At 52.4% G+C, this 25,994-nt stretch overlaps 1 protein-coding gene across 1 annotated transcript in view; it reads right to left on the bottom strand.

Moving 5' to 3' along the window:
- Positions 1–18,236: 18,236 nt before the first annotated feature.
- The window catches only part of LOC147750880 (extracellular calcium-sensing receptor-like), a 198,982-nt gene continuing 191,224 nt past the window's right edge, over positions 18,237–25,994 (bottom strand). Inside the window, exons 5-6 of the mRNA XM_086931626.1 lie at positions 19,287–19,410; positions 18,237–18,325 (exon numbers count right to left, since the gene is read on the bottom strand). Coding sequence (XP_086787752.1) covers positions 18,237–18,325; positions 19,287–19,410 — 213 coding nt within the window. The remainder of the gene's footprint in view (positions 18,326–19,286; positions 19,411–25,994) is intronic.

Genomic DNA, 25,994 nt, shown 5'->3' with positions numbered 1-25,994 from the left:
ACACACACTCTGATGCTGGGCACTGGGGGGCACTGGTGGGGGTGTTAGCCACACACACACTCTGATGCTGGGCACTGGGGGGCACTGGTGGGGGTGTTAGCCACACACACACTCTGATGCTGGGCACTGGGGGGCACTGGTGGGGGTGTTAGCCACACACACACACTCTGATGCTGGGCACTGGGGGGCACTGGTGGGGGTGTTAGCCACACACACACACTCTGATGCTGGGCACTGGGGGGCACTGGTGGGGGTGTTAGCCACACACACACTCTGATGCTGGGCACTGGGGGGCACTGGTGGGGGTGTTAGCCACACACACACACTCTGATGCTGGGCACTGGGGGGCACTGGTGGGGGTGTTAGCCACACACACACTCTGATGCTGGGCACTGGTGGGCACTGGTGGGGGTGTTAGCCACACACACACTCTGATGCTGGGCACTGGGGGGCACTGGTGGGGGTGTTAGCCACACACACACTCTGATGCTGGGCACTGGTGGGGGTGTTAGCCACACACACACTCTGATGCTGGGCACTGGTGGGCACTGGTGGGGGTGTTAGCCACACACACACTCTGATGCTGGGCACTGGGGGGCACTGGTGGGGGTGTTAGCCACACACACACACTCTGATGCTGGGCACTGGGGGGCACTGGTGGGGGTGTTAGCCACACACACACTCTGATGCTGGGCACTGGGGGGCACTGGTGGGGGTGTTAGCCACACACACACACTCTGATGCTGGGCACTGGGGGGCACTGGTGGGGGTGTTAGCCACACACACACTCTGATGCTGGGCACTGGGGGGCACTGGTGGGGGTGTTAGCCACACACACACACTCTGATGCTGGGCACTGGGGGGCACTGGTGGGGGTGTTAGCCACACACACACTCTGATGCTGGGCACTGGTGGGCACTGGTGGGGGTGTTAGCCACACACACACACTCTGATGCTGGGCACTGGGGGGCACTGGTGGGGGTGTTAGCCACACACACACACTCTGATGCTGGGCACTGGGGGGCACTGGTGGGGGTGTTAGCCACACACACACTCTGATGCTGGGCACTGGGGGGCACTGGTGGGGGTGTTAGCCACACACACACTCTGATGCTGGGCACTGGGGGGCACTGGTGGGGGTGTTAGCCACACACACACTCTGATGCTGGGCACTGGTGGGCACTGGTGGGGGTGTTAGCCACACACACACACTCTGATGCTGGGCACTGGGGGGCACTGGTGGGGGTGTTAGCCACACACTCTGATACTGGGGGGTGTTCTGCTCACCACTTACAATCACATTGCCGGCGTTTGTGCCACACGTCTATTGCACTGGTGTAGTGCGGTGACGTACCGTCCCCCCTGGTCGATGACGTAGGAGCGGCGTATTGCGCTGGTTTTGTGCGGTGACGTACCGTACCCCCGGTCGATGACGTAGGTACGGACGGTCTCCGTGTTGCACTGGTGTAGTGCGGTGACCTGCCGTACCCCGTGGTACCCCGTGGTCGATGACGTAGGAGCGGCGTATTGCGCTGGTGTTGTGCGGTGACGTACCGTACCCCCGGTCGATGACGTAGGTACGGCCGGTCTCCGTGTTGCACTGGTGTAGTGCGGTGACCTGCCGTACCCCGTGGTCGATGACGTAGGAGCGGCGTATTGCGCTGGTGTTGTGCGGTGACGTACCGTACCCCCGGTCGATGACGTAGGTACGGACGGTCTCCGTGTTGCACTGGTGTAGTGCGGTGACCTGCCGTACCCCGTGGTACCCCGTGGTCGATGACGTAGGAGCGGCTATTGCGCTGGTGTTGTGCGGTGACGTACCGTACCCCCGGTCGATGACGTAGGTACGGCCGGTCTCCGTGTTGCACTGGTGTAGTGCGGTGACCTGCCGTACCCCGTGGTCGATGACGTAGGAGCGGCGCATTGCGCTGGTGTTGTGCGGTGACGTACCGTACCCCCGGTCGATGACGTAGGTACGGCCGGTCTCCGTATTGCACTGGTGTAGTGCGGTGACCTGCCGTACCCCGTGGTGATGACGTAGGAGCGGCGTATTGCGCTGGTGTTGTGCGGTGACGTACCGTACCCCCGGTCGATGACGTAGGTACGGCCGGTCTCCGTATTGCACTGGTGTAGTGCGGTGACCTGCCGTACCCCGTGGTGATGACGTAGGAGCGGCGTATTGCGCTGGTGTAGTGCGGGAGTGTGTGGTGCAACATGGGCAGACATTATAATCGTGTAATGGAGATGTGCGCGTGTAGCAAGACGTACAGGTATGTAGAACCTCCTTGTACTCACCTTCTGCGCCGCCGTCGGTTTCTCATTACGAGGTGGTGGGCGTACAGGATAGGGATTACACGGACGATGGCGTCCATGTCCTGCTTGTCGCGTACCGGGGTGCGGCTCGTGCCGGAGTCTGGTTTTACGGTAGTTTTGAGCTGTCGTAGAAAAAGAGCCGTACGGAGTGTGTGGAACACGGATCGTAATTTGTGGTTCGGGAGACGGCGTTTATGTACGTACGGACGTAGCGTCGAGCGTCAGCCGACTGACATTCGTACGGACTTTCGATTCGTACGGCGTTTTTTACGAGACGTACGGAGTGACGCATTAAGTTGTGATCGTACTTGCACATTCGTACGGGGACGCCTTCGGGTTCGATTCGTACGGGGAAAATCGCTCCGTACAGCAATTCGGAGCGCATTTTACCGGATCGGAATCGAGCCCTAAGAGTACTGAGAGCATTGGTGGTACCATTGGTGCCCAGAGGAGTACTAGGTCTGAAGTATTTGTGCATAGCCTTTGTCAGAAGCACAAACATTCCCTGTGCTTCCTTGGCATACTTGAGTGCCTTTCCCACTACTCGTCAGGTTTGCGAACCATGAATTTGAGTCACTTTGTGAAATTGATGCTAAATAATTGTTCTTGGAAAAGTGCTACTGCATCATTTGCTTTCTTCATTTGGTATGTCAATATAATTCCAACATGTACCTCTTAGGCCGTATATTTCTATATGTACTACATACTTGCTCCATATTCATATGTGTGCTAAATTGGCATACAGGTTAAATGGGGTGAGAACCCACTTCAAATAATATTGACAGTCCTTGTTCGGGTGATTCACAAACGTTACTACATAAACCACTCCTGAATGTCCTGGTAGCTGTGCCAGAGAGCAGTTGAGCCTAACTTTAGAGGCAGTGTGTAATGTATTTATGCAGTACTCAAACAGTGTTAAAGTAAAAACACAACACAAGAAAATTCCCGAACCAATTTAGAAAATTGAGAATATTTTAAGAAATAAAATGAGGTCAAAATGACAAAAAAAATCCAATGTGTAGTACCAGAGATAAGAATTTTTATAGTTTCAATCAAAGTTAGCACCAAAAAGCACAAGGTGCCAAATATGCGTATCTGGTTGAGCTACACCAGGTCAAATTCAAAGGTTAGGGCCAACCACGAAGGGTTGGCAGTCGGATACAGGGACCAGATTTGTTTAGGTGGAACATTTGACTTCTGACTTAAAACTTTTATGAAGAAAAAGGAGTTGTCAATGAGTTGTTGGCACAGCAGGCTGATTCTGAAACAGGATGGAATGACAGCACGCTGCTAAAGAGCTGGGTTCCTTGCGGTTGTCAAAGAAGGTGGGAAAGCTCAGAGCATGTGGAGTCCAAAGTCTGTGTACAGGAGGTGCTCAACGTTGTTTGGATGCTTCTCAGCATCAGACCTGGAGAAGCCCTCTACGTTCGGGTTTGGAAACTTTTCGGGGAGGATCTCCTTCATCTGGGCAAACAGATACATTCAGGCCGACCAGCGATTTGATGTCTACAGCTGCAGCTTTATTGGTGATCTCAGTGCCTGCTGTTTCCCCAGGCAGAAAGTTGGTAAACATTGTCAAAGTTGCAGTTCTTGCAGTTTGGGAACACAAGGAGCAATTTGTTGATGAGAGGAGTACGCTTTTACACCAACAAAGGGTCCAGGACTGGGGGTAGCACTTGGGAGTTATAACTCACTCCAACAGAAGCTAGCAGCAAGGTATAGGGCAGGTCCAGTTGAAACTGACAATCTGGCCAGTTGCAGGTATAGAGACCTCTTGAAGCTTGTTGCGTCCTTTTAGTTCAAATAGGAGGTGAGCCAACTGATTCTTGGAGTCACTTCAGGGACCTGGCATCAGAAAAGAAGGTCCAGTCTTCCTCCAGGTTCTTCAGATAGCAGGACAGTCCTTCTGATTCTTCACAGGTCCAGGTGTGTTCTGTGGAGATGTCTGTAGGGTCCACATTTATTCCCAGTGCCAGCTTGTGGGTGGGGGCAATCCTTTGTGCTCCCCCTAAACCACTTCTGGTCAGTTCCACCCCTGCAGCTGGGTTTGAAGCCAGCCTGACATAGAGAAACAAATGGGAGACAGGCCTAGGTATGACATTTATCTGCCAGGGGGAAGGTAGGCCTCATTTGAAGCTCAGGAAGGGGGAGGGCAAAGGAAGAAGACCCCATTCCCACGACCCAGAGCCCTTGGTCCACTGTTTGGGAACAATACACATCTCACTACAGGAGAGTCATCAGGGTCAGGTGACAACTAGGACACTGGCATAAAAAACTTTTTTTTAAACGAATCCTCCAGCTATATCTCTAGCCTTTCCCAAACTGAATTTAACACTCATTAAATGTAATTTCGTAAACCAGTGTTAACATATAGGAGAACTAGCTTTGCCTCAATAAAAAATAAACTTGAAGGGATTGCAAAACACTAAAAATACATGTCCTACTTTTAAATACTGTTCACCCCACCCTATGCTCTTTTAAAGCCTAAATTAGGTGAGCCTTTTAAGTATAAAAAATAATATTTAGGCCTGGCAAAACTTAGATTTGCAAACACAAAAAGATGATGGATGGAGTGCTTAAACACACACCCCCAGTCACAGATCTGGGTTTAATCGATCATCATTCTTGTGCTCACTAAGTCACCCCAGTTTTGACCCAGCCATATGCAAATCAGTCTTTTTTTTTTAAATCTGTTTATTAGCACAGTGATCAGAGCAAAAACATAGAGTTATGATCTCATTAATAAATCAGAGTGGAACATGTTTCCGCTTGCACAGTAATAGTAGTTACGTAGTACATCGTGATTTTGTTTTTTTTCCCCCCCTACTGAAAGAGTGTAACAAACCCATAGGAATCAAAAGAACCCTCCCTCCGCCCTCAAAAAACCCTCCTGACACTCCTATTTAGTGCACATAAACATCAGAATGTACAATGGCCACACCCATGTTACTGTGTATCCTGGTAATGTCTATCCACACAGTCAGGCAGGGGTAGAATCAAGAACAGTACGGGGACTCCCGTACTATCGTCAAGTGCACCACAGTTCGAAACGGTACATGGAATCTCAAGAACAGCAAGATGTATTTAATAAATGTGCAACGAATCATTAGAGTCCCCTTCGTCCCCTGTTTCAAACATTCCCAGAATGGCAAACCAGTCCAGTGAAATCGGTGTTTTCCTAAGGCCTCTACGTTCCTCTCGTTGCAGTGCTTCACCCTCCGCCCTGCCCCAACGTGACACTTCCGCTTTCCATAAATCAGGATCAGGCGGCCTAGGCGATTTCCACCTCATCGTGATTGCTCGTTTCGCTAGCAATAGGGCCATGTCAGTAAAACGTGTTGCCACGCTCCTTGTACGTGCCGTTGATCCCAGCCCCAGGAGTGCATATTCTAGGGTGAGTGTTTGTGGCAAGGAGCCTGCTCCCTCGAGCAGGTCACTAATAGTGGTCCAATAATAGCCTAGCTTGGGGCAGTGCCACAGCATGTGTACTAGTGATGCGTCATCCGTGGCGCATCGGGGGCATGTGTCAACTGCATCAGGGAACATCGTGTTTATGCGGTGTGGGGTCAAGTAGGCTCTATGTAGTAACATCAGCTGGATGAACTTGAACTTGGGGTTTCTGGCTACCTTCTTGGGAAATTGGATGATACGTTCCCATTCCTTATCCCTTAGCGGTCTCCCTATGTCTCTTTCCCATTTCGTCCTGAGAGGCGATAGAGGGACCGCTCTCCCCGTTCTGATGCTAGCGGTGCATGCGTGGCCCTGAAGTCTTCAAAAGACAGCAGGTGACCCTCTGCAAAAAGGTCACCTACATGTGTCACCCCAGCGTCGTGCCAGGACATAAGTTTGTTCATTGTGAGCGGCCCCGACTCTAGTGGGATTCCCAAAAGTGGAATTGTGGGGGCATAGGACGTCGTCGGGGACGTGTATTTCAACACCTTCCGCCAGTATAATACAGCAAGTCGGAGGAGCGGTGGGGCATCTCTTGGCAGATCTGAGCGGGGTAAGAGCAATGCATGGATTCCCCCTTTATCATGTTCTTCCTCTGTCATGTTAATCTCGTGGAGGTTTCGACCCGCTAGCCAATAGGCCAGCCATTGTAGTTGGCACGCGTAGTTGTAGGCCCTGAAGTCTGGTACTCCCATGCCTCCGGATCCAGAGGGGAGCTGTAGTTTAGCAAGGCCTATGCGCCTGCGCCCCGGCCCTCACACGAGTTCTGTGAGGAGTGTGTCTAGTGTTTTAAATGTCGTCGCAGGGATCAGGAATGGCAGGTTGGTGAAGTAGTAAATGAGGCGGGGAAGCATTACCATTTTGGAGATGGCCACTCTGCCGGCTACCGATAGGGGCAGTGACAGCCAAAATTGGATTTGCGTTTTCAGTGCTCTAATGGCCCTCCCGAGGTTGCCATCTATCATTACTTCGGCATCCCTGTAAATGTGTATCCCGAGATATCGGAAGGTGGTGTCTGCCATTTGGAATGTGTGTGGTGCAAAGGGTAGAGGAGCGGACAAGCCCGCGTTCGCAAAGGTGAATCCGTATGACTTGGGTTCGCTTATGGTGAGGCCTGATAATGACCTGAAGTCCTCAAATATTTGAGGTATGGGGTCCAGGTTGCCCCGCAGATCATGGAGATATAGGATGATATCGTCGGCGTAGGCGGACACTACGTGCGTCGTCCCGTGTCTCCGAATGCCACAGAGGAGGTCCGCCGTCCGGAGTTTACAGAGCAGTGGTTCGAGAGCCAGGATAAATAGGAGCGGGGAGAGTGGGCAACCCTGTCGGGTGCGTCTCGCTATAGCTATTGGTCCTGAAATGTGTTTGGAGGTACGCACCCAAGCCGTGGGTCGGGTGTATAGCAGTTTGACCCAGGCAATATATTCGGGAGGAATCCCGAATTTTGCGAGCGTAGCGAACATGTAATCCCATCTGAGGGAAACAAAGGCTTGTTTCAAATCCAATGAGATGCAGCCCTCGGAGCCCATGTCCGCCGGGTCTCGCAGCATCAGCTGGGCCAGCCTTCTAAGATTCATAGCCGTACTTCGGCCTGGCACAAAACCACACTGGTCGGGATCGATCAGCTGTGGAATGAATTGCGCCAATCGCGTCGCCAGCACCTTGCTCAGAATCTTATAATCGGTGTTGAGGAGAGATAAAGGTCTATAGTTAACCAGGTGCATCCCATCTTTACCCGGTTTTAAGAGGGAGGTTATTAATGCTTGTAGGGATGACTGTGGCAAGGAGGAAGTCCGCAAAGCTTCCAGGTAAATAGTGTGTAAGCGCGGGGCTAGGAGATCTATGAATGTTGCATAGAATTCGGCCGGTAGGCCGTCCGTCCCTGGGGCCTTGCTCCTCGGGAGAGCGTGTATCGCCTGCCTAATCTCTGCTATCGTAATGTTACGCTTTAAGTCCTTGCATTGCCTGTCGGTGAGTTAGGGTAGTTCTAAATCCCCCATAAATTCCTCAAGGGCGGCCTCTGAGAGGTGTTGGTGGGGGCCATATAGTGTGGTGTAGTAGTCTTTGAATGCAGTATTTATTCCTATTTGAGTCGAAGTCAATATCCCTGACTGGTCAATTATTTCCAAAATCGGATGGTATACTGGAGAGTCTCGTATAATACGGGCCAGCAGGGGGCCAGATCTGTCCGCCTGTGTGTGCTGCCTATTAGTGTATTCCCTGAAATCTAATAATATCAGGTCTTCTAGTAGCTCGGCGTGTGTTATATGTGCGTCCTGCAGTGGTGTGAAGTGTGCATTCGTGCCCGCAGCTTCACTCTCCAGGGACGCCAGCTTACCCTCCACCTCTTTTAGATTATTGATCACCTCCCGTCTCCTGCCCACCCGGGTGGCCATCGCCTCTCCTCTGAGGAAGACTTTGAAGGTGTCCCACTCTATTTGTCGGGTGCTGGCGGTATGTGTGTCAAAGTAGGCTTCAATGGTGTCTGACAGGGACGACCTGAAGACTGTGTCTTGAAGCAATTCCGTGGGCAATCTCCAAGTCGGGATGGGAGCCAGCAGTCGGCCCCATTGCCAAGTGAGTTCAACAGGGTTATGATCCGAGAGGGTTTGTCCCATGTGCTGAGCCTGGACAATCGATCGCGTCAGGTAACAGGAGCAGAATATATGGTCTATTCTGGTGTGTAGTTGGTGCGGTGGGGAGAAAAAGGTATATTCCCTATCTAGTAAATGTGTACTGCGCCATGCGTCTGCCAAATCCCAACCCTCCGCCCATTGCACTAGTGCGTCCGCCTGCTTCCTGCTTTCGGTGGCATGCAGTGGGGGGTGTGACCTATCCAGAGCAACATCTAGCACAGCGTTGAAATCCCCCCCCAATCACCCAGTGGTCATCAGCCCAATCCGCTAAGGATCCCGTTGACATTCACCAAAAACTCTGATTGACCTGAATTCGGTGAACACACACAACCAAGCACGACGGCATCTCCATCCAATAAACCCCTTACAAACACATATCTACCCTCTTTGTCAATTCTCTGCTCTAACAGTTTAAAGGGAACAGAATTTCGAAGCCAAATAGCTGCCCCCCTAGAGAACGCCGAATAGGAAGTAGCGAAGAGCTGCCCTCTCCATTTCTTGCGCAGTTTCACATTTTCGGCACTGCTCAGGTGTGTCTCCTGTAGGCAAGCAATAATGATTCCCCTACGGTTGAGTTGGGCCAGTATTCTGTGACGTTTGTGAACCAAGCCCATGCCCCGCACATTCCAGGTGCACAAATGGTAAACATTAAGTGGCCCCATGACCGACCGTGTAATGCAGTAATGTTGAGCTCATGGGTGTCCATGCCAGAGATGTCTTGCTGTAGGAGAGGAGTGTCATACAAACAGGTAACCCCTTAACATTAAGGTCCCCAGGCCAATGGGCTCGGGAGCCGAACCACGATGCCCAACATGGGCATAAGTCAACTAGTTCCATGTGTACGTGGTGGGGGGGAGCAGACCACTCGTGCCTGTCTCTTATTTGCCTGCGATGGCATGGTAGCCCTCCATAAACTAGGCCCTTTGGCAACCCACTTTGTGTGGAGAATGAGATCGTTCATACGTTACCACCCGGAGAGTGTCCAGCGTGTTGCTGCTTAGAACTCTGCTGCCATCTGGGCCGTGATCTTAGGGAACAATTGCAGGCTGTCCACCGATCCTGATATCTTAGTGTGCGTGTCAGTGGTGACAGTGACCCTGTCCCCGGCTGCTCCCGCGTCGTGTGCGGCGAGCGCCTCCTCCGTCAGCTGCATCACTGATGATTGACCCATTGGCCGGTCCCCTGTAGCCTGTGCCCTCGTCGGCGACCCCCCGGAGGGGGTTTGTCTGGTGTTGGAAGTAGTGTCCCTCCGGTCTGGCGGGCTCCGATGTCTGTTGCTTCCGGCGTCGGCAAATGGGTCCTGCGAGGCCGGTGGTGTTAGTGTGACCTCCATCCATTCCTCCGCCTCCTCTGGCAAGTCGAAGAAGTGAGATTTATTACCATGTAGGATCTTGAGTCGTGCGGGGAACAGGAGCGCATACTTCATGTCTCTCTCTCGCAATTTGCGCTTCACTCCCATGAAGGTGGATCTGGCTCGTTGTACCGTGGGCGTGAAGTCGGGGTATACTGAGACATTCTTGTCCTCATAGCGTATTGGCGCCTTCTCTCGAGCCACCCTCAGCACAGTGGCACGATCCTTGTAGTGGAGAAGGCGCGCAATCAGAGGACGAGGGGGTGCTCCCGGTTGCGGGGGTCTCGACGGCATTCTGTGTGCTCGTTCCACACTGTACAGGGCAGTAAGATCCTCCGGGCCCACCATTTTCCGTAGCCAATCTTCCACGAATTGGGTGGGGTTTCTCCCCTCGCTCCGTTCCGGAATGCCTAGGATGTGGACGTTGTTGCGGCGGGCACGTCCTTCCGCATCGTCCACCCTGTCCCATAGCTGCTTGAGTTGTTTCTCCACGCCCTCCAGCTTCGCAGAGTGTTCCGTCTGTTGGGGTATGAGGTCGTTCAGCGCTATTTTCTGTTCTGAGACTCGCTCTGCCAGTTTGTTATGATCAGCTCGGAGCAGGGAGAGGCCCGTCGCCATACTGTCTATGCATGATTCCAGCGCCTCACGTGTGGCGCGTATTTCATTGAGGATAAGATCCAGTTTGGCGTCTTGAGATCCTTTCCCTGTCGGTGGGATAATGTCCACATTTGAGGAGGCTAGTGGGTCCTCCGAGCCCGTGGACTGCATGTCCGCCGGCGCGCCTTGGTCCTGGGTCCTGCCCCTATGTCTGCCCATTGATCTAGTAAGCAGGGTGGCGCTGTAGAAGGTGCACTCACCGGTCACGGCCCCTACAGTTGTCCTCGCACAGCGCCGAAGGGTGGCCGCGCAGCTTCCTGAGCCAACGGGAAGGAGGCAAGTGTTAGGCAGGTCCCCAGAACAAATTGGGTCAATGGTGCTGTGGTAATGATAGCGCCTCTGGCAGGTGTGGTGGCGCCCCGTGAAGGGTCCTGCGTACGGCTACAGTCTTGGCCCCAGCAAGGTGATGAGGGGGGGTCACGGTCCGCAGGCTGGGGGGGCACGTCAGAGGCCGGGAGGATAGAAGGCGCCTCCTGCCCGGTCCAGTAGCAGGGATCTCATGGACTGTGGCCCGCTCGCAGACCGCCGTGTGGTTGAACCCCGTGAAGGTGCCTGGGGGCCCCCACCTTGGTGATGAGTGCAGGGGCCGTGAGTGGGTGTCGCAGTGCGTCTTCGGCGCCTCTGCCCCCAGGTTGTCGCAGCGCGCTCCAGGCAGTGCAGGGCGCCGTATCAGTCACTCGGGGTATCCGGTTCCCAAAGGGAAGACAAGATGACGCCCGTAGCGCCGCCGCAGCGCTGGGGCTCACCGTGTTGCAGGTGCGTGGCTCAGGCAGCTGTCTCGGGTCTCCTGACGCCAATGAGTGTCCTCACACTCCCCTGGCCCCACTCTCCTCACCAGTTCTCAAGTCTGCGAGAGTGCGTCCGCGCCGTGCAGGCGGGCGTTGGGCCGGTCCCGGTGCCTCCTGTGGCCGCGGGCGGGCCGCCCGGCAGGATAATTCCGTCCGGGGATCTCAGCACCAGGGGGAGGTAGTAAGGCGGTAGTTGGAGCGGGCGTCCGCCTCCGTCCACCGGCCCGTCAGCAGGTTCCGTGACCCGAGTCCGGTCTGGGTCCCTCTCACAGAGCGCCGACACCCGGGGGCAGCTCGGTCATTCGGCCAATCGAGGCCGCGGCTCACCACGGTGCAGCAGGCCCCAGCAGGCACCACAGTCCCCCAGCGTCTCCAGTGGTGTCCGAGGGGTGGGGCTCTCCGTCGCTGCACGCCGCTCAACTCCTGAGGCTCCGGGCACAGTATCTAGGCGGGTCGCACTTCGGGCAGGCAGGATAATTCGCTTGTTTTGAGGGCTAAGGACGGAGCTCTTCGACTACACGTCCGCCATGATCTCTTGGCCACGCCCCCATATGCAAATCAGTCTTAACCCTGTTCCTCATAGTAACAGTCCAGCCCGAGCTGCCAGGCCAGGTCCTCCCTGGACCGGAAACAAGCATCCTGGGACCGGTTTCAAGATTTAACCCCTCATCAGCCAGGCCCGCTTGAATCCAGAGGCAAAGTGAGCAAGGGACCCACGTCTGGGCATACCACAGATCTGGGTTTAATTCATCTTCGTTCTTCAGCTCATTAAGCCACCCCAGCTTGGACCTAGCCATATGCAAATCAGTCTTGACCCTGTTCCTCATTGGAACAGTCCAGCCCGAACTGTTGCAAAATATTTATTTTGTCAGGTTGAAGTTGCAATTTATAAACTGCACAGCCAAGCAGGTCTTGGGACATGCAGTGACAGTGCAGTGGCAGGCCTGGCAACATGCTTTACGGGGCTTCTTCATTGGGTACCATATACCAGGGAATTATAAGTAAATCAAAGGTGCCAATTAGGTGTAAAGCCCTTTATGCCTTTTCTGCTGTGTAGTGAAACATTCCTTCCATGTTGTGGAGAGATCGGAAGAATTTCGTTTTCTTTTTGGCGTATATGCAAACAGCATGGCCAGACAAGCCTTTGAGTAGCGCTGTCCTAGTTCTGGGTTCTTCTCAGTGGTACCCAGCTTCTCAGTGGTATGCTGAGTAATGCCTTCAGATGGTATGCAGCAGCACATCGCTGGAGTCTGCCTTGGATGACCAAAGATTATGGGCAGTATTGCACAGTGAGGTCATAGCAGAAATCTGTGCTTGACTCCTATCAAGTAAGGGTGCATGAACAAGAAAGAGCAGGGTCATTCTACAAGCACATTTTGATTTAACCCATATTGTGTTTATAATGACATATTGTAGAGGGCACGTAATACCACCTTTATTTGAAGGTGTGTAATGTTAAAGTGCCCAAGACTATGCTATGCTATTTAGATGCATCAGTCTTACATACTTCCATATTGTGAAAAATGTGATTATTTGTTAAGGGGCGGTCTAAATCGTTGTCAAGCAACAGCTACAATCATTGTCAGGATGAACCACAAAAGTCACTAAATTAACCTGTGCTTAACCCTCTGGTAGCTCGGCACAAAAGCAGTCAAGCTTAACTTAGAGGCAATGTGTAAAGTATTTATTCAGCACACCAACAGTAATAAAGTGAGGACTCAACACAATAAAAATATCAAATGATTTTTGAAAATAGATTATGTTTTAATGAATAACTTGTGACCAAAGCAACAAAAATCCAATCAGTTGAACTGGGGATAATGAGTTTTAAAGGTTAAAATAAAATTAGCGACAAAAGGCGCAAAGAACAAATGGAGGGTATCTGGTCAGAGTTCAGGCTGACCGCAGAGGGGCACATAGTGCTCACAGTACCAAGTTTGGCCTGCTGAGGATTGTACCTTATGTCCTTAGTGTGCAGTCTGCACTGAATTGCTTTGTGAGGCATTGTGCTGCCTGGCATTGGCTCCTATGAAGCCGTGAGGCAAGGCTTTTTGGGACTTCATGCCACTTGGTGTCAATTCCAATTTAGCTGGTAACTGAGCAATCATCGCGGATAAAAAGACAATCTCGATCGACCACATCATCCCGGTGGACTGGTCGGACCATCACGCCATTCTCTTTCATATCAATCATTTGGTTCTGTCCCTCCCACCTACTCAAACCTCCCCCAAGTGGGTCAGAAACTTTTCGAGAATCCCTCCTGACAAGTTAGAAGAGGGACTTAGCTCACTCCTCCCGAACTCGACTGAACTCCTCTCAACCACGGAACTCACCTCGGTGTATCACGCCAACCTGGAGCTCATCCTAGATCAGCTGGCACCGCGGAAACTAAAAAAAAAACAAGAAGCATCCCCTCCAGGTCTTGGTTCTCCACTGACATCAATGAAGAAAGAAGACACCTACGATCCATGGAAAGATCCTGGAGGACCAACCCCACCTCCTTCAACCGGGACCATCTCAAGGCAGCTCGTAAAATCTACTATAACCATATCAAGAACAAAAAGTCGTCCTTCTTCTGCTCCGCTCTAAACAATGCTAAAAACCGCCCAAAAGAACTCTTCAACATCATCAGGAACCAAACCTCCATTCCTGTGATAGACAACAGGGTGGCGTCCAAATCTCAATGTGATGACTTTGCCAGCTTTTTCAAAGAAAAAATTGCCAAAATTGATCGCTCACTCTGTGCTATACCCTCCGCCATCCCCTCTGCAACTACCCACATCAGGCCAGCAACCTCAGCCATTCGCTGGTCCTCCTTCCTACCTATCCAGGTTGAAGTGATAAGCAATCTCATAGCCACCGCCAAACCCTCATCCCACTCCCTTGATCAGCTTCCCCCGAGAGTAACAAAAGACCTGAAGCTCCCTCTAGCCCCAACTTGGGCCAAGATCATCAACAGCTCTTTGAGCGAGGGCTCCATCCCTGACTGCCTTAAAATAGGTCAAGTCACGCCACTCCTTAAAAACCCGGCCTGGACCACAAGGACATGAACAACTTCAGACCAGTTTCGAACCTTCCACTCTTATCGAAAATTCTGGAAAAATGTGTGCTGTCCCAGCTTTCCCAGCACCTAGAAATCAGAATCTTCTCGACCCACACCAATCAGGGTTTAGAAAAGGCTGCAGTACAGAAACCGCAATCCTAAATGTCCTGAACGATCTTCAAATGTTGCTCGACTCCAACCAATGTAGCCTTCTCATCCTCCTAGACCTTTCGGCTGCATTTGACACAGTGGATCATGCCCTGCTACTCAATGTTCTCCAGGAGAGAGCAGGTCTGGAAAAGACGGTCCTAAAATGGTTCTCCTCCTTTCTCAACAACCGCACTCAAAGAATCAAAATTAAAAGCTGCGAATCGGACCCCCTCCCCATCACTAGAGGAGTGCCTCAAGGGTCAGTACTCTCACCTCAACTTTTTAACATCTACATGGAGCCCCTCACGTCAATTCTAAGGAAGTCCAACATCCCCTTCCACCTCTACGCGGACGACACACAACTCTACCTGGAAACCACCTCGTTCGCAGACATCCACAGACTGAACTGCACACTCATTGAAGTTCAACATTGGCTCTCATCCAACAACCTCAAACTCAATGAAAGAAAAACTGAAGTGCTCCTCATCTCGAACAAAGATGAAAACCCCCAAATACTAGAATGGCACAAAGCCTTAAACGCCCTGAATGTTCCTCTTGTTCCTACAAACTCCGTAAAATCCCTAGGGATCACCCTTGACCCTAAACTGTACATGAAAGAACACATCGCAAAAACTCCCAAAAGTGCTTTCTTGAACCTGAAACTCCTCTACAAACTGAAACCCTTCCTCCCCTCGAAAGACCTGAAACAGGCCACTCAGGCTCTGGTACTCTCCAGAATTGACTATGGCATCGCTACTCTGACTGGATCAGCTAAATCACACCTGGGTCTTCTGACCTCTACCCTTAACGCCGCAGCAAGAATGGTCACGGGAACTTGGAAATACGATCACATCTCCCGGTCTCTTAAGGATCTGAAGTGGCTCCCTATTGACCAACGAGCCAGCTTCCGCACAGCCTGCCTCACTCACAAAGCCCTGCATACAGGCAAACCAGAATATCTGGCCAACAAGCTCAAAAAGGCCGGTCAGTCAAGGAACCTCAGAAGCTCCAATGCGCTCCTACTCATTTCTCTGAAATCCCAGAAACACAAAACATCCAGCAAATCCTTTGCGGGCAATGCTCCCAAGATATGGAACGCCATCCCCCCACATATCCGAACGACCGCCTCCTTCCCGAAATTCAAGATGTTACTCAAAGCCCTCTTCCTTGAGCGCTCTGGATAGTATTATGATCTCCACGTTTGACTGTGAAAGCCCATTTTCTCTGCGTTCCCAGAGCCGGATGACTTGCTTTTGACTCTGCCCTGTTTTGCGCTCCTGTTTCTATTGTAAAGTTTTTCTCTTCACCCATGTGCTCCCTACCCTGTTCTCCTTCCTCACTGTCTTTCTGATGTCTATGTGTACGTGTTGTGAAGTGCTCTGATACCTTCGGGTCCAGCTAGCGCTATACAAAACTTTAATAAATAAAAAAAGAAAAGAAAAAAAAAAGGTCACCCCTTTTAGACCTCCTTCATAAGAAACTAAAAGTTAATGGAAGAGCAACTTTTAACATTGAAGGATAACATCTGTGTATCAGCGACAGGTATTTTACAGCTGCGTGGCCTATGCCAGATTTCTTGTGGGGTTGTCATCCAGGCACAGTGTTCGGACTTATTTACGTTTGTTACACTGGCTTCCTGTTGAATCTCGCATGAAATTTTAAATGTTGTCAATTGCTCAACAGGCCCTTTATGGTCTTGGCCCTATCTATTTGCAGAAGAGATTTGCTTTCTACATACCAGGGAGAGAGTTGCGCTCTTCTGCTCAGCTGCTGATGCAGACTCCGAAGTTTAAGTGCCAGCGACTGGGGGGAAATTCCTTTGTGCGCAAAGCTGATTTGGCCTGGAATATGCTGCCCTTAGCCTTGCGGGCCATCCAGGATCCACTGCTGTTCAAGATAACCTTAAAAACGCTGCTCTTTTAATTGGATACCTGTGTATTTTTCTCCTTTTTGATGTAAGCGCCGGGACACTTCCGAGTAGCTGTGCGCTCTACAAATTAAAATAACATAACATAACATGTGTGTATGTATGTGCGTGCCTGTGTCTGCCTGTGTGTGGATATGCTTAGTAGCTTGTGCAGGACTCCCACTTGTGTGTTTTCATTTAGTTTTGCTACATAGTCATCAGTGTAATGTTGCCTCTATTGACATGGATTGGCAAAGCCAATAGGTCTTGTCTATGGGAGAGCTTGGTTTTGGCAATCAGGTGGGTTTGGGTAATGGGATGGGTGTAGGTGTATAATGTGATGATAAAAGAAAGTGCTATAAAGCGGACAGAGCTGACTGCTTCATATTGCTTTTTTTCCATTTTTCGGGTGGAGCAGAAGAAACAGGGATGGGAGGGTGGGAGTAAGCATGGGCGGAAAATCCGTTCCTCTCTCGGATTTTGCGGATTTTCGGTAAATTCGCAATCCACGAACTCTCGCGAATTTACTGAAAATCCGCAAATTCGCACGCTGCGGATTTTTTTGCTTGGTGATACAATATTGCGGCGTGCGGCGTTCACTTACCATCATTCAGCGTTTGCTGAGTTGTTTTTCTCAATATTTTGCGAGTGCTGCGCCATTTTGGATCTTGCTGCGGGATCCCGTGGGAGTTTGGCGACGCATTGCGAGAGTTCGCAATTGCGAACATGTAGATGCGGCGGGCAGCAACCATCTCACACTCGCGAAATTACAAAATTTGCAATTCTGCACAAGAAATCCACCAGCAAGCAGCATAAACCTTCTGAAAATTATGATTTTTATCGGAATAACTCCTCAGGTTGACATATGCCTGCACTTTTTTTTGCAAGGAGTCCATTTTGGGGGGAGGGGGGGGGGTGGGAGGAAGGAAGTGCCCCACAGAAAAACAAGTTTTGCAAAACTGAAAGCACTCAGCAGGTGCAAAAGTTCAAACTCATCATTAGTAACCATTCCCTGTAGTGCTTCCTGAGGGGCCCCTCCAGAGTTCAGTTGCCTACTTGAAACTATTCTATGACCCTGCTCTGACCCTCACAGCAGGCTCATAGAATAGCTACAAGTAGGCCACAAAGGTCCTGGGAAAAAAATTGCACTGCAACAGAAAGCAAATTACAGATAAGGAAGCAGGTGCCATACAGGAAGTTTAAATTCAGTGACACATTAATCAACCCCAAATTAATTCATGTCAGTTGAAGCAGGGCAGGTGTGCTTGCTTTTCCCCCCCATAATCTACAGTGATGAATCAGAGGGTGGCAGTGATGTACCAGAGGGTGGCATGGGTCAACTAGAGGGTGGCAGTGGTGAAACAGAGGGTGCTGTGAACCTGTGATGATGAACCTGACGTAGAAACAACAAAGTCGCGACTGTTGCGAGCCGACAAGTAAGTTCGCAATTGCGAACTGGTACAAAACCCTCGCGAACTGGCAGAAACCCTTGCGAACACAAAAAAAATCCACAATTTCGCGAGAGTTCGCAGATTTTGCAGATTGCGAATTCGCAAATACGCAAATTCGCGAACGCCAGATTCGCAAAATTTGCCCATGCTTAGGTAAGAGGGGAGAAGAAACAGGGATGGGGTGGATATGAGTTAAAAAAAGAGTTTAGACACACCCAGTGTTGACAGAATCATTATGGAGAAATAGTACCTGAATCACAGTGCGAGCAGTGGATGGCTAGCGGACACTAATCAAGCCTATTAATCAAATCCTATCTAATCTGCACTTGGTCCGTGTGCCACGGAACCAAAATGGAAGTGACGAATACCAAGAGCTGCCCAATGATCAGGCAGGAATGATGAGTGAGAATGAAGCCAACAAATGGTAAGCAGTGGGCGAATTGTAAGCACATTATTGAACACAAGTCTTGCAAGTGAAAGAACATGCACTAGCGCATGCTCTTTAGGATCGATTTAAAAAGCACATCCTCTAAAGGTGAATTGTTGTTATGAGACGGAAGATGCAACTCCTGCAGGACTTTGGAAAGAGTTAATGTACATGTGACGTACATTACACACCAACTGCAAATTTGTTTGCTGAATTTTCAGTTTTCGAAGCGTCCTCTCAGACCTTGCAGTATGACTTGGCCAAGTGTGCAGTTCATTAATTTACAATCACTGTAGCCGCTGCTCGCAAATGTGCTCATCTGTTCTCCGGAGCATAAGTATCATACAGACAGTAATTTAATCATGACTGCTTTGCACTCTTTAGACAAATGCGAATTTCTGGATCACTACTTACTACTCACTAATTTTTGGACCTCCAAAAGCTCATTAAGACCCTCATTATGAGTAGCCTGAAATTAGCCTTGTAATTGCGCCCTACCCAGGAATTAATAAAGCTAGGCAATTCTGGGAGAATATTGAATGGGATAATAGGTGGAACTCTGAGGCTACTTTAGGAAATGAGGAATTTCCAAGGGAAATCAGTGATCCAGGTTTGGTTTTCCCCATAATTACATTTTTTTTATGAGTGGCACCAGGAGATTTTAGCAGCTGAAATCAAGCTGTAGGTGGAACCGACCAACTCTCATATTTTCATTTTGGATGTTGACTACTGTTAAGTGCTGATCAAAAGTAAGAGGCTGCCCATAAAGCCGTCCAAAATGATGCATGACTATCAATGTGTGAACTGGCACTGATGTACCCTTCAAATTCCTGGTATTGTGAGACAATAATTCAAGAAGGGGTTAATTCCAGTTTCAAGCACTTTTCTATGTCTAGAAGTCTGTTGGTATTTAAGCTGCTGCCATTTATTGGCAACCTGTGTTTTCTTTAATAACTGCATGATTGTTTTTCCTACGATTTCACATTTATTCAACTGTGTCACTTACTGATTACTACCTTTTACCAATACCTCCTGACTTTGGAATTCTGATCTCCTTCCAAAAACCTGCCATGCTGTCTGCACAAACCACGTGTTGACATGTGTTTCTCACCAGTAGTGTTTGACATTTCTCCCTCTGGACACAGGATGCAGTCAAAGCAGCAGACAGGCTTCCCCTCCTGAGCAGCTTCTCTATAACCCAGTGGGCAATTTTCACTGCACGCAGACTTGGGCACCTGTAGACAAAATGAAAGTGAAAATTGTGTTGATTCCTTGTTTCATTCTTTCTATATTAAAAGCCTCAATATTCACCTGAAAGGACCAACAACTACACCAACGGTATAATGTGACAATTGAAGAGCCACCGAGTTCATCTTTGTACATCATAGTGAATGGGATGACTTTTAAGCAGCAGTCATTGTATGATCTGCCATGATGACATCTCCTGGAACTTCCAAAACGGACCCGGCTGGAGGCATAACTAACACTCAAGCAATGCTGCTAACTCAACGTGTGTGATGGCTCGAAAAAAAGATACATTACCAGAACGACATTGGTGATATACAAATGCCTTTCAAGATCTAGTGACAAAAAAAGCTAGCTCCTCAACAAAGCATGGTCACAGTAAATAAGTCATGGTATAATGAAAAGACGTAAAACAAGAACGTTCCAAACCTGGCTCTAAACCAAGACACAGTAAGGTATATTCAACCTAAAAAGGCGGTGCAGTGCTGCAGGTAACATGGGGTAAGGATATGGATCATTGAATGAGTAAATGTAGATGCCCTTACTGCCTGCATCTGTTGGGAACTGCCTGCTTGTCCCAGAATCCAGCTCCTCCAGTGCTCCCCCAGGAGGGAGCAGCTTGCCTACATCAAAGCGCTAAAAAGCACGATTCACCAGTGCGGCGCTTGATGCCATTACTGCCTGCATCTGTTGGGAACTGCCTGCTTGTCCCAGAATCCAGCTCCTCCAGTGCTCCCCCAGGAGGGAGCAGCTTGCCTACATCAAAGCGCTAAAAAGCACGATTCACCAGTGCGGCGCTTGATGCCATTACTGCCTGCATCTGTTGGGAACTGCCTGCTTGTCCATGAATCCAGCTCCTCCAGTGCTCCCCCAGGAGGGAGCAGCTTGCCTACATCAAAGCGCTAAAAAGCACGATTCACCAGTGCGGCGCTTGATGCCATTACTGCCTGCATCTGTTGGGGACTGCCTGCTTGTCCCAGAATCCAGCGCCTCCAGTGCTCTCCCCAGGAGGGAGGAGCTTGCCTTCAGCAAAGCGCTAAAAAGGGCAATTCACCAGCGCGGCACGGACACCCTTACTGCCTGCATCTGTTGGGGACTGCCTGCTTGTTCCAGAATCCAGCGCCTCCAGTGCTCCCCCCAGGAGGGAGGAGCTTGCCTGCAGCAAAGCGCTAAAAAGTGTGATTCACCAGCGCGGCGCGGGATGCCCTACTACCTGCATCTGTTGGGGACTGTCTGCTTGTCCCAGAATCCAGCGCCTCCAGTGTTCCCCCCAGTAGGGAGGAGCTTGCCGGCAGCAAAGCGCTAAAAACGCAATTCACCAGCGGGGTGCTAGATGCCATTACTGACTGCATCTGTTGGGAACTGCCTGCTTGTCCATGAATCCAGCTCCTCCAGTGCTCCCCCAGGAGGGAGCAGCTTGCCTACATCAAAGCGCTAAAAAGCACGATTCACCAGTGCGGCGCTTGATGCCATTACTGCCTGCATCTGTTGGGGACTGCCTGCTTGTCCCATAATCTAGCAGCTCCAGTGCTACCCCAGGAGGGAGGAGCTTGCCTGCAGCAAAGCGTTAAAAATCGCAATTCACCAGCGCGGCACGGGACTCCCTTACTGCCTGCATCTGTTGGGGACTGCCTGCTTGTTCCAGAATCCAGCGCCTCCAGTGCTCCCCCCAGGAGGGAGGAGCTTGCCTGCAGCACAGCGCTAAAAAGTGTGATTCACCAGCGCGGCGCGGGATGCCCTACTACCTGCATCTGTTGGGGACTGCCTGCTTGTCCCAGAATCCAGCGCCTCCAGTGTTCCCCCCAGGAGGGAGGAGCTTGCCGGCAGCAAAGCGCTAAAAAGCGCAATTCACCAGCGTGGCACGGGACGCCCTTACTGCCTGCATCTGTTGGGGACTGCGGCCCCCGGGGGAATGCAGTTCGGCAGACCAGTCTTTTCCCCGGGGTGTTCGCACGAGGCTAGGACAGGCAGGAAGTTAGGTAGGGGGTTAGGTCAAGGGTGGGAGGGGTTAGGTAGGAGGCTATTTAGGGGGACAGGAGGGGAACAACTTCCTTTTCCTGTGCCCGGTGCCTCAGGGAGAAGTTAGTCTTGGGAGCTTAGGCGGAGTGTAATTTAAGTAGGCGGAGTACGATTTTGGTTGTTTTAACGTCGTGACTGGTGCCCCAGTGCGACGATTAGGCTAGAGTCTTGTTGCTGAATTTAGGTGGGGTGTGATTTAGTGTTATTTCGGAATCCTCGCCGCGGGTGCTCCGGTGCGGTGCGTGGAGGGTGCTAAACCTCACGCTTCTCGTGGACGGGCCGAGCGGGTTGCCAAACCTCACGCATTTCGCGGAGGGCGTGTAGGGTGGTAATTGAGGATGGCTACACCTGACGCAGAGGTTGTGAGGGCTGCCCTGATAGTGCTTGGCCGGGCTGGGAAATCTCCTCCAGCCCGGTGTCCTGGACCAGGCATGGGTCAGAATGACCCGCCCAAGCAGGTCAGCGTCTGCGGGGTGGCTGCAGTTGTTGCAGCCTGCATGGACGAGCCCTCTGTGGCTCGTGAGGGGGGGGGCAAGAAAGGGAAGGGCAAGAAACCGCAGGAGGCCCCCAAGAAAGGGGGGAGGAGGCTGAGCCTCCCGGCCAAGGTGGGGGCAGGGGATGTGGTCCCGGAGGAGGAGGAGGGTGCCGGAGGGGAGGGATCTGAGGGCCCCAAGTTTGCAGTTGGGGACCCCGGGCAGGGCCGGGCTCCACTGGCGTCGCAGGCCAGGTTGTCCAGGAGCTTGAGTCAGTTGGCAGGGTATGGCGAGAGTAGCGAAGGCAGTGGGGGGGAGGACTCGGATGACTGGGAGGTGGCGGCTGGAGAGGAGTTTGCCCTCACGCTGTCCGGGGAGGAGTCCGTGGGTGAGGAGAGGTTCACTGTCGTCGAACAGCCGGTCGACCTTTCGGGGGGCCGGAAGGGGGTGGTGAGGTCCCAGGGTTCCAAGGGCAAGGGCCCTCTGAAGGCGCAGCAGCAGGTGGGGGCAGGGCAGGTGGCGGGGAGTGCTGCGGCACCCTTGCCCGGGAAGGGAGGTCTGGGGGAGCCAGGGCAGTCTTCCATGTTCGACCGGTGGGCCCACATGACCGAGGAGGAGAGGGCCCGCGACCAGTGCTGCGTCATAGCGGAATATGAGAGGGAGTGGCAGCGCTTATGTGCCGCCAGGGAGGCGAAGGCGGGCGGAGTGCCGAAGGGCGAAGGGGCCCAGGCACCCGGGCGTGGCCGGGGGTTGGCTGGGGGTCGAGGAAAGGGGGCCCCAGGGGCCCAAGGGCAGTGGGTCTGGGTGGAGAGTTCAGGGACTGCCTTGACGGATCAGAGACCTGGTGGCACCGGGGCCTCCCCGAGCGCATGCGGCTCGGGGGGGGGGGACCAGGCCAGCAGGGACAGCTGGCAGAGGCCGGGGTGGGCCGGCGGGGCGCAAAATGGCCTCCAAACGCCGGGACGAAGAAGCAGGGGGGTCAGCGGCGGCCTGCCCTCCATCGAGGGAGCGGGCACCATCCATGTTGGAGTGTGAATTTACGCCTCGAGTGAAAGGGAAAGGTGCAAAGAGAGTTGTGACTGAAGTGGTGCCGCTGGATGTGCAGGATGAATGGTTGGACTATGAGGATAAGGAGGATGAGTTGGAGGAGGGTGAGTTGCGTGAGCCTGGAAGTGTGTGCAAGACTAGGGTGGCAGCGAACAGGGTTGGTGCTTTTCACGAGGTACGGGACGGCGCCAGTCGGGCCAACAGAGGGATGTCGAAGCCGGCGGACGCGCGGCGACAGGAGCGGGACGCTCCTGCAACTTTGTCAGGTGAGGGCCCTTGGTGGGACGCCTGGTTGGATGGGGGAGGGGGGGTCGGAAAAAGCCCTGCCGGTCGGTGGGGGTGAGGGATGGGTCTGTGCGGTCTGGGACCCCAGGTGGGGTGGTGCCTGTGAAGGCTGGTGGGGGTAAGCAGGTCGCAACGGCCAGTGCGCAGACTGACAAGGTGGAGGACTTGGAGGGGAAGGATGACGGGGTGGAGAAGCTTCGGAAGAAATTGCCGTACATGGGGCTGGCGATGCCCCTGGGGTCACATTTGTCGGACAAGACGAAGGCAAGGATCTGGAGGCATGAATATGTGGATGTTTTTAAGCTCTTGCATAGGGAGATTCAGGCGAAGGAGGGGTCTAAAGAGGAGGAGTGGGAATTGACCAGGCGGCCGAGGGTGCCGGTCACGATGGAGGATTGGACGTCTGACTTCTTGATTTATGCGAGCATTTATTGTGAGAAGTATGGGGATCGGGCTATTGCTTTGTTCAAGTATATGGATGTGATAAGGAAGGCACAGCTCCATTTCGGGGGTTTTGCATTGTTGAGCTACGATGAGGAGTTTCGAGCCAGGGTCAGTGTTAATCCCGACAAGCCGTGGGGGGATGTAGATCAGGAACTTTGGATTCAGTGGATGTCTTCGACGCAGGCGGCGGCATCTACGCATACGGCCAGTAGTCTTCCGGTCACGTATCGGTCTTTTCAGCCGCACCCCGCCCAGTCTGGGGCGGGTAACCAGGGAACTGCAGGTGGACAAGGGAACCAGGCTGTGTGGTCAGGATCAGCAGGGCAGCAGTACAAGCCAGTCGCTTTGGGGGCCTGCTGGGGGTTCAATAAAGGTTTCTGCAACCGCCCCTCCTGTAAATTTAAACATGAGTGTTCGAAGTGCGGGGGGCGTCACCCAGTCACACAGTGCCTCAAGGTGGCTACGCCGTCAGAGCAGTGGAAATTTGCCAAGGGTAGGGGGCAGCCTGGGCCGAAGGGCCCATACTCCGGTTAAGGTGGAGGCCATGGGTCCTTGGCTCTCCAGGTACCCTGATAAGGAGGCGGCGTTACGTTTGTACTGGGGATTTGTTGAAGGTTTTTGGATTGGATATCAGGGGCCCAGGGAGAGGCGTTGGGCTGAGAATTTGCGGTCCGCCAAGGAACTGCCGGAGGTTGTGGCGTGTAAATTGGAGAAGGAGGTTTCGGTGGGCAGGATTGCGGGTCCTTTTTCTGATTGGCCGCTGTCCGATCTCATTGTCTCACCTTTGGGGGTGGTGCCCAAGAAGGAGCAAGGGGAATTCAGATTGATTCATCACTTGTCTTGGCTGGAAGGTGGGTCGGTGAATGATTTCATTGCGGAGGAAGACTCCAGAGTGTTGTACGCGTCTGTAGACGATGCCATCGGTCTGGTGCATTCCTGCGGGAGGGGGGCAGAGTTGGCCAAGTGTGACATCAAGTCGGCCTTTCGCCTTCTCCCCATTCATCCGGCGGATTTTCCTTTGTTGGGCATGCAGTTTGACGGGGCCATTTTTGTGGACATGGTGTTGCCAATGGGTTGTGCAATTTCCTGGGCGCTCTTCGAGACTTTCAGCTCCTTTTTGCAGTGGGCCTTCGTGGACCACAGTGGGCACCGGCTGGTGACTCACTCTTTGGATGACTTTCTGTTTGTGGGAACGGGGCGCTCTGGTGAATGTGGAACGGCTCTGCGGCAGTTTTAGTTGTTGGCACAGGATTTTGGGGTGCCATTGGCCCGGGAGAAGACGGAAGGGCCCAGTTGTTGCTTGACTTTCCTTGATATTGAACTGGATTCGGTGACTTGGCAGGCGCGTTTGCCAGTGACGAAGGTGGCTGAGATGCAGGATGCTTTGAGAGGCGCACTGGAGGTTCGGAAACTGGATTTGAGGTCGGTGCAGCGTTTGCTGGGCTTGTTGAACTTTGCCTGCAGAGTGGAGAGGGCTGGTAGGACATTTTGTAGGCGGCTTGGCATGGCCATGTCGGGTGTGGCCCTCCCACATCACAGGGTCAGGATCACGCTGGGAGTCCGGTCGGACTTGCGAGTGTGGCTGGTGTTCCTGGAAGACTTCAACGGCGTGTCCTTGGATTTCGCGCAGGACAGGATGGTGTGGCAGGTTCAACTCTACTCGGATGCAGCGGGAGCAGCAGGTTTCGGGATCTTCTGGGACAGTCGCTGGTGTGCGGAGCAGTGGGCAGGAGCATTGCGTTCTTGGACTTTTTTCCCTTGTTGGTTGCGCTGCTGGTGTGGGGCCCAGAATTCAAGAACAGGTCGGTGTTGTTTCATGTGGACAACATGACGGTGGTGGACTTGGTTAACAACCAGAAAGCTAGGGATCTGCAAGTGCTGCGCTTGCTGCGAAGTTTCATGCCGCTGTGTCTGCGTTACAATGTGCTGTTTCGCGCGCGACATGTGCCTGGCGCCAGTAACGAAATTGCGGATGCGTTATCTCGTTTGCAGTGGCAGCGCTTCAGGGAGCTGGCGCCGGGAGCAGAGGCTTGCAAGACCAAGGTGCCGGAGGGTATCTGGGCATGGGGGGAGTGAGAGAGGTTGGTTTGGTTGAGAGGTCTTTGGCGGAGTCTACTAGGCGGGCATACAGATTGGGGTTGGACTGAGTTTAGGGACTTTGCGGGCCTGGGGATGGACGTGGGGAGGTTGCCGAAAGAGGAGTGTGAACAGAGGGTGGTGCGCTTTGTGTTGGACTGCATGGATAGGGGGTTGTCGCAGACGACGATCGCTGGCAAGTTGGCGGGAGTTTCTTTCAACTGCATGGT

Source organism: Lissotriton vulgaris, chromosome 1_1 (assembly GCF_964263255.1).
Source record: "Lissotriton vulgaris chromosome 1_1, aLisVul1.2, whole genome shotgun sequence".
In the NCBI taxonomy this organism is placed as follows: Eukaryota; Metazoa; Chordata; class Amphibia; order Caudata; family Salamandridae; genus Lissotriton; species Lissotriton vulgaris.
Note: the sequence above shows the minus strand (reverse complement) of the source record. Positions and strands in the feature narration are given on the sequence as shown.